The 8174-nt window shown below is 56.3% G+C and overlaps 2 protein-coding genes across 2 annotated transcripts; one reads left to right on the top strand and one right to left on the bottom strand.

The window, feature by feature from the left end:
* Positions 1-6: 6 nt before the first annotated feature.
* Positions 7-4227, top strand: FAM219B (family with sequence similarity 219 member B). Its single transcript, XM_026855841.1, has 6 exons — positions 7-12; positions 1164-1266; positions 1564-1654; positions 2055-2132; positions 2409-2457; positions 3007-4227. The coding sequence occupies exons 2-6, from the start codon at positions 1233-1235 to the stop codon at positions 3160-3162; spliced, it is 408 nt and encodes a 135-aa protein (XP_026711642.1). The 5' UTR covers positions 7-12; positions 1164-1232; the 3' UTR covers positions 3163-4227.
* Positions 4228-4602: 375 nt separating this feature from the next.
* On the bottom strand, positions 4603-8168 carry MPI (mannose phosphate isomerase). The gene is made up of 8 exons (XM_026855824.1): positions 8141-8168; positions 7588-7715; positions 7073-7273; positions 6848-6989; positions 6498-6680; positions 6206-6379; positions 5848-6056; positions 4603-5400 (listed from the first exon to the last, which is right to left on the bottom strand). The coding sequence occupies exons 1-8, from the start codon at positions 8154-8156 to the stop codon at positions 5182-5184; spliced, it is 1272 nt and encodes a 423-aa protein (XP_026711625.1). The 5' UTR covers positions 8157-8168; the 3' UTR covers positions 4603-5181.
* Positions 8169-8174: the final 6 nt, after the last annotated feature.

The following is an 8174-nucleotide window of genomic DNA, read 5'->3' as shown; positions in this document are numbered from 1 at the left end:
CGGGCACCGGCGGTACGTGCGGGGCCGGGGTCACTATGGGGTGTATGTGTGGGGATGTAGGACTGGGGAGGGGGGGAGAGTAGGAGTTATATGCATCATGGGTATAGGGCTGGGATGTGGGGGGGCGGTGTGGGGTATGTGCATGGGGTGGTGTAGGGCTGGGGGGGTGTGGGGACGGGCTGGGGCTGGGGCATACGCGCGGAGGAGCAGTGTAGGGGTAGAGCGTGTGCATTTGCCTGTAAGGGTGGCACAGCGTAGGGCAGGGGCGGTGTAGAAGCAGAGCGTGTGCAGAAGCTGCTTAGGGAGGGGTATAGCACGTACAGAGGGATACAAGGGAGCAGCGGGCAGAAGTTTGCTGCCTGCCCGGTTAATCCCACTGACACAGGCAGCCTGAGCTCCCTGTGCACGGAGTTATTCCCGTGTGTAAGGCTCTGCCCTGCTAATTCTGGTTTAAGACACTGACACTAATCCTGCTTGTGCTCTCTGATCACCACCCCAGGACTTCTGCATTGTTTCTTCATTAACTGCTTTCTCTAATTCCCTGTCCTTCCTGCACTGACTCTCCATTTTCTGAATTTTCTTCACTTTTCTTTATTCATTATTGTATTCGTAGAACTTTTTTTCTGCCCGTTTTCATTGAGTAATGCTGGCTCTCCGTGATGATAAATGCCTTACATACAGGGCAGGCTTTTCCTTAAAGCCCTGGCTCTCAGACCTGCTTATATGACGCTGCTTTCATTTTAATAATGTGGTTTTATTGTTGTATGGGGAGAAGCTTGAAAGACTCAAAATCTGTGGAGAAGTTAAAATTACGTATCCTTATTGCTTATTTGATGAACCTGCTAGTTAAATCTCCACCATCACATCTTGTTCTGAGTATTACTGGCATTAAGCTTGCAAAGAAACTGCTGGTCACCATGTGTGCTTTTAATTTAGCATCGCCATTCCCAAATAATCCCTTCATCTGCTAATAGATCTGCTTATTCCTTTTCCTCTCCCTCCTCCAGCTGCAGCACAGGGCTGGGGAGGAGGAGCTGTCCCACCCCAGCTTTCCCCACCTGACTGTTGAGTTCCCAGGAATGACTAGATGCTCTGAAATGACTCTACTTTACTTCATCCCCATAGAGAGATGATACTAAATGAGCTTTGTTCCTTTTTTTTAGCTGATTTGGGCTGAAACCAATAAGCTGAACAAGGTGACAGATGCAGTGGAGAAAAGGGGACCGTACATTATGAGCAAGCCTCCCTCCATTCATGCCAGGCTCCGTAAGTGATGCTTAGTGTTGTCCCAGGGACTCTGCTGGGATTTGGGGAAACATCTGCGCCTCTTGCCCAGAGTGGGAGCGAGCAAAAGCCTTTTTTGTTCCTTGCTGGGATAAAATAATTTAAAAAACACATTAAAAAAAACCCATAAGAACCTGTGGGCACTGCCTATGGAAAGCACTGCAATGCCCCCACGGTCTCCTTAGGACCGACCTGCAATGCTCCACCTCCCTCCTCCAATAGAAAAGACCCCTGGGGACTATTTGGGTATTTTAGCTCTCCCCTGTGCTTGGCTTTCAGAGAGGCAGCGAGAGCTGGCAAAGGCAGCGCTGCGAAGGCAGGGGCTGCTGGGGGCACCCACACTGCACCAGCCGAAGCCGGCGGCTAAAAGGTCTGATCTTGTTTTCCTCTTTTCACATTCCTTAGGGAGACTGGGGAGCTCGGGGGATTAAAAAATTAGTTTGGGACCTTAGTCTGCTGGCTCTGTTGTGGCCAGCAAACATCCAATATAATAAAATATAGCACTTCTGCAAAATTTAGGAGTTGCTCTGCGAAGGGCCATGCTGCTGCTTCTCTTTGGTTTAGGGATGGTTTGGTGTTAAGGATTTAATTGGGTAGCCTAGAGCTCAGATAGAGTTTATTCTTAGCTGGTGGTGGCTCTAGACCATTCCTGGGTGGGAGAGGACATTCAGGACAGGGATTCCTGCCCTGGCTCCTCAGTCCACCAGCTCTGTGGCTGTATTTTCACATCAAAATCCCTGTCACGGGGTTGCTCCTCTGCTTTCTGGCAGGTCGGTGAAGTTTAACAAGGGCTACACAGCGCTCAGCCAGATGGTGGATGAAAACCTGGTCTCCCTCGATTCGGACAGGTGGGGACTGGGTGAATATCCCAGGATTTTGGGTGGGGGGTGTTGCAGGCTCTGAGTTGCCTGTTTTGGGGGATTGATTTTCCTTGTCACTTGTAGAACATCCTCTATTGCACTGGACACCTCTTAGCAGCCAAACACTCCTGTTGTCCTAAATTTGACAAATCCCTTGGGGCTATGCTGCTGGCTCCCTTTCGCCCCCCCCAAGATTCCCTTGTCTGCACCCCAAGGAAGGACACCACTTCCTGGCTGGCTGTGACTGTTTCCTTCTTCTCTTAGTGACGGGGAGCTGGGATCCAGATGTTCCTCAGGCTATTCCTCCGCCGAGGCAAGTCCTGGGGTTTGACCCTGACGGCGCGGTCCCCGTGGGTTCCCTTGGTCCTGTTACACCTCAGGCCCTGTATAGGGGCTGGAATGAAGCACCACCCTACGGGGTGTGTATGTGTGTGTTCATCCTGAAGAGCTCTGCTTTGCAAACTGCTGTCTGATACATTTAAGCCATGCATAAATCCCCCTTTTGCAGGCCCCAGCTGGCTGTCACTGCTTCACCCTTTGCACCTAAAGCATCGTCTACCCCCAAACCCTGCAGCGGGGCAGCTGAAGAGCTCCATTATATACAAGAGTGTTGTAGCCCATGGGGTGTTTTGAGGTGCATGGGGTCTGTGTCAGGGTGCTGCAGCCCTGGAAAAGCTCCTTGATCTTTTGCTTTCATCTCCTCTTCTCTGGTTGTGCTGCTCGTCCTCCCTCCAGTACGTTTGCATGGGGAGGTGATGCCCTTCTTGCTCGCATCCTTACCCTTTGCAAGCCCTGAGACCTAAATTTTAACTAAGGTGGGACTAGTTTTAACCAGCTCTGCCTCCTTTGCTCCCCCCAGCAGGTGAACCAGGACGTGAGCCGGCAGCTGCTGCAGGATGGGTACCACCTTGATGAGGTTCCTGATGACGAAGATCTGGATCTCATCCCCCCGAAACCCGTCACCTCCTCTTCTTGCCCCTGTTGTTTTGGAGAAAATCTCTCCTGTGTGATCCAGTAGATGCTGCTCGTCTGGGGCTGTGCAAAAAAAGGTCAAAAGCCAGCACTTTCTTTGTCCTGTGGGATGGCTGTTGGTGTCCGTGTCCCATGCTGGGATGGCGACACAAGGACAGAAGGATGCTGCGATGCCGCTTGTGGTGAGCAGCAGCAACCAACCAACCCCAAAGGACTTTTCCTTACACTCAGCAATATCAGGGAGAAGTGGCATAGTGACATTTAGGTGGCCTGGATGAGACCTGTCGCCTGGTTGGGATGGGGAGGGAGGAGAGGCAGAGCCTAGGCACCTCCATGAGAGTGTAGAGGGAAGGAATTGGGAGGTGCAGCAGCAAATGCTCTTGGGTTTGCCTGACCTCCTCTTTTCCCCTAACGGGCCACACTGAGGATTAGGACCTGGCCCTGGACACAGGTTGCCTTTCCCAGCCCTCCCTAAGAGGTGAGGTCAACTGTTGTGGTGTGAGAGTGGACTGGGAAGCCCTGAGACCCTTTTTTCTATTTATTTTCTCTTCAGTCAGCCCTCCTCCATGGCAGGCTGAGGCCAAGCCAGTGAGGCTGGGGTCAGCACAGGCTGGCAGAGAGCCATCTCATTTACCTATCTCATGCTGCTTGCAGTTAATTGCTGCTGGGTTTCCTCCTCCCAAAGCCTGGGCTGATCTCAACCAAAGATTGCATCTCCAATGGAGAAGATGGGAAGAACCCAACAGACCAAATTGGGGCAGGCTGCTGAGCTTTAAGTGTATTTGTTGTATCCACCAGCAGCTACTGCTTGGGTTGGGAGCTTCCTGCTTTCTGCCTCTCCAGGGACCAGTTAAATTCTGGGTTTGGAGCTCATGGCTTGTTCCAGCTGATGCTGGCAAGGGGTAGCCCAGACCCCCCGTGCCAGCTCCTTTTGGGTGTGGATTTGGGGTGGCTGCGGAGTCTCCCTGCTGTGAACCTTAAAAGCTGCCTTAAATCGTGGTCCTACTCTACTATATAGAGGACAATCAGCTTCTTATAAAGAAACCTTATTTAAATATTTATGTCTAGAGACCTGAACTATTGGGTTGTGGTTTTTTGTCGGGTTTTTTTGGTTTTTTTTTTGTTTTTATTTTACTTAAAGAGAGCACTCAATAAACTGCATCTCATTACTCAGAGGGTGTGCTGGTGCTAATGGCAGGGGGCTGAGCCCTGCTCCCTGCAGCAGCCCTGCTTGGGAGGGCTCCTTTCCCTGGCCCACTTTTGGAGCAATCTGGTTTTCCTTGTCACATATTACCCCTCTGTCCTCCTTCCCTGTGGAGCTGCCATGTCGACCCAGGCTGATGCTGCTACAGGGTGATGCAGGGAAGGTCACAGCCAGCACCGGGGGGATGCCGGAGCTGCCCCCAGCCTCCTCTGGTCACTGAGCCCTGCAGACACCAGTGGTTCTCCCCGTCCTCCTCCTGTTCCCTACACCACGCTGCCCTGCGCCGAGGACAAAGTCACCACTTTATTCACAGCACTGGAGGCCCTCCAGCTCCGTCACCCACCCCAGGCAGCCCCCTTTTACAGCAGGGGAAGGGGTGACATGGCTCAGAGGACTGCCTGCCCTCGGCCAGGCTTGTTAAGAGCCCACTGGGCACCCAGGAGCTGCAGAAAGCCTTAGCATCACATTTTCAGGAGGGAGCAGCAGCTCCTAGAAGCTGGGCAGAGATGCTTGAGACCCGGAGTGCAGACCTCAGGCCTCCCCGCTGCTTCTTGGCGAGAAGGAAGGGGGGAAAATAATAAAAGGAGTTGCTGTGTGGTATTGGCAGCACCCAGAGGGTATGATGCTACAGGGACATGGCTAACGAGCTGCAAGGGGAGATGCTCTTCCTCTTCCCACTCTGCTCCGTGCCATGTCCAAGGAGTTGATTCGCGGAATTGCTCTTTCTATACATCGGGTGTGGGCTGGTTTGGGGGTTTAATAGATGGAGGGGAAACTTCCAAGCGAGATGACTTTGCCCAGGCCAGTTTCTATCTACTCAAATGTGGAGTGATTGGGGGGAAGCATCCCGGATCCTCCTGCTCAGAGGAGGCAGCAGGCTCGGAAGAGCAGCATCCCATCTGGCGAGGAGAGGTGGAGGGAGATGCTCTCGTTAGCAGAGATGAAGAGCACAGAGCCACGACGCAGAGTCATTTCGGAGGCTGCGGCTGTGGAGGTGCCCACGGCTGTCCCTTGGATCACCAGTAAGATGCTGGCAGACTCTACAGCAGAGACGAGGTACAGCTTGATGGAGGAGGGGATCTGCAATGGAAAGGGTCACTGGCTTGAGTATCCCCCATCTCCTCTTTGGGGAGGTGGAAGGAGGTCATCCCATTTCCACCCTGCTGCAGCATCTGCTGTGCCCTGGCTACCCTGCACCTGCAGCAGACCAACCCCAGGGACCTTGGCTTAGCTGAAGACACCCAAGCTGCACCCCTGAGATCTCCTCACCCACAACTGCTGGAGAAGATGATCAAGCTCTGTGCAGGGGGAACAGGGGAGGGAGAGGAGCCTGCAACAGGGCCTGGGGGTGACACAAGCATCCCAAAGCACCCCTCCATCCTCACTGGTGCACTAACTACAAGGGTGGGCAAACCCATGCTGAGAAAACCTCAGCCAACACCAGAATGTCCTACTAAGAGCATAGCCAGGACAGGACAAAGCTGGCGTCCCCTCCCACATCCCCGGAGCAGAACCGTCGGTGCTCACCTCTATCTTCATGATGGTGAAGTCTGGCACAGGCGGGTCGTAGAGGTAGATGTTGGGGTCAAGCTGGCTCTGCACAGCCGGGAAAATCTTGGAGCTGCTGGGTGCTGGCGTGTAGTTGAGCATCTCGCACAAGGTGAGGACATCGATGAATTTGGGGGTGAGCCCAGCGCGCACCGTGTTATCTGAGCACGCCATGCACTCCACGCAGTCTGCAGGGATGAGGCAGCACTGTCAGCCCACCCCAGCCCTCCTGCACGTCCCGGGGTAGGGGGGTCCAAGCTTGTGCAGGAGACCATGGCCACCTTGGGGGAGAGTTCTTGCGGGGTTCTGGGCTAGGAAAGCCCACCGCGATGCTCACCTCCGTGCAGGTAGGCGTGGGGCTCGTTGGCTCCCAGGAACATGGCCTCCCCCGGCTCCAGCCTCACCAGGTTGAGGAAATAAATGGTGAAGCAGCCAATGTCCCCTGGGTACTGGGAGTGCAGCCGCAGCAGCAGGTCCCCGTTGCTCCCTGATGTGTCCTTCCCTTCTGCCACTGCACAGAAACCAGGCTCAACGCTGGGGAGGGAGCTGGGGGGGTGCCCCATCTCCTCCCCTAGACACAGCACCCCCTAAACTCTTCTGGGGGGCTGCAATGGGCAGACAGGACCCACCTTCCTGGGAGATCCTCTTCACCAGCGTGTTCAGCTGGTCGACGAAGAATTTCTTCTCACTCTTCATCAGGCGGGTGAAGCAGACACGGAGGGCGGCCGAGACGCCGCGGGGGTCGTCACTCCCGCTGCGCTCCAGCTGTTCTGCCGCCACCTCCCCGATCAGCGCCCGCAGCTCAGGGATGCCTGCCGGGGTGGCCAGCCCAAGTCACCCCTGGCGGCTGCCACCATGGGGGAGCCCAGCACCTCCATCCCGAGGTAACACAGCCACCGTCCCCACCCCGAGCCCGCTGCAGGGAGGGAAGGTGGCACCAGGGTCTGACCTTGTGCCCGCCCTCCCTTGCCATCCTTACTCTGGAGGAAGGAGACGATCTCCTCCACTGGCCGAAAGCCGCACAAACCCTCGAAGGGGGTGAGAGCGATGGCCATTTCAGGCTTGTGGTTGGCATCAGGGTAGTTCTCAGGGAACTGGGCGTGCAGCTTTGCTGCCAGCTCCTGGAGAGGGAGGCAGAGGAGCTGGGTGACCTCCCCAGGGACACAGGGTCCAGCTGGGGCTGCCCCCCCCGGGCTCTCCCTACCTTGTTGGGGTGTGCCTGGATGGAGAGAGCGGTGTTGACTGACAGCACCTTGAAGAGGAAGGGCAGATGACCCTGGAAGGCATCCTTCACTTTCACCCCCAGGCAAGCGGGGTTCTCAGCGATCCATTGGCCCAGGGTCTTTTGGGGGATGCGGTTATCCTGGATGATGGCGTCACCCCGGGGGTGCGTGCCCATCCAGAGCTGTGGGAGACAGACAGATGGACCCCTGAGCTGGGCAGCCAACGGGGATGACTTGGGCTTTTCTCGAGGCTGCTTGGCCCCAGAAATGATCTACGTGGCCAAGGCAGCTCCCTCAGGGGCTGAGTCACACCGGGCCTCTCCTGTCCTCCTCCCATGGGGCATCCTCGCAGCCCCCCAGGGCTACAGGGGACTGGGACAGGTGGGGGATCTGCATCCCTCCCTGAGACGGCTGGACCCGGGATGGTGAGAGCTGCAGTTGGTTGGGACAGACACACAGATGGGACGGACATACGGACACGTGGCCAGGCACTCACCTCCGCGTAGGGTTGGTTGGGCTGGATCTGGACCAGTGGGTCACTGCTGGCCAGCAGCTTGGCCACCTCACTCTCCAGCCCCAGCTTCCCCCAGGCGTAGCTCTGCACGGCGCAGGAGAGGGGGAACACTGCGGGAGGGAAGCCAGACTTTATAGGGGGCCAGAAATGACCCTCTGCCCTCCCCAAACCCCTTCTGGGGCACTCCGGTGGTGGGGCAGGCAGCTCCAAGCCCTTCGGTGCGGGGTGAGAGCGGGCCAGGGTAGGGTGGGGACCGAGAGCTTTGGCGGGGAGGGGGCATTTGGGGGAAGAAATTTTAGATCATCATACAGGGGGCCTGGGGGTCCCCGGGTTGCGGGCAGGGGTCGCAGTGCCTCTGCCCCACCGCCCTGGGAGTCCCCGGGGGGGAGGGGGTGTGTGTGTGTGTGTGTGTGTGTGTCTCTCTCTCTATCCCCGTGGGCGTGACCTGCCTACCCAAGGGTCCCGATCCCCACGGGAGATCCCACTCCCCTAGGGACCTCCTGCGGGCCCGAGGTCGCCACCGCCCCCCACTCACCACGGATCTCCGCCATGGCTCGGCCGGCGCGGCA

Source organism: Athene cunicularia (assembly GCF_003259725.1).
Source record: "Athene cunicularia isolate RWA chromosome 10 unlocalized genomic scaffold, athCun1 chr10_part1, whole genome shotgun sequence".
Classification (NCBI taxonomy): Eukaryota; Metazoa; Chordata; class Aves; order Strigiformes; family Strigidae; genus Athene; species Athene cunicularia.
The sequence above is the reverse complement of the archived record's forward strand: the minus strand, read 5'-3'. Positions and strand labels throughout refer to the sequence as shown.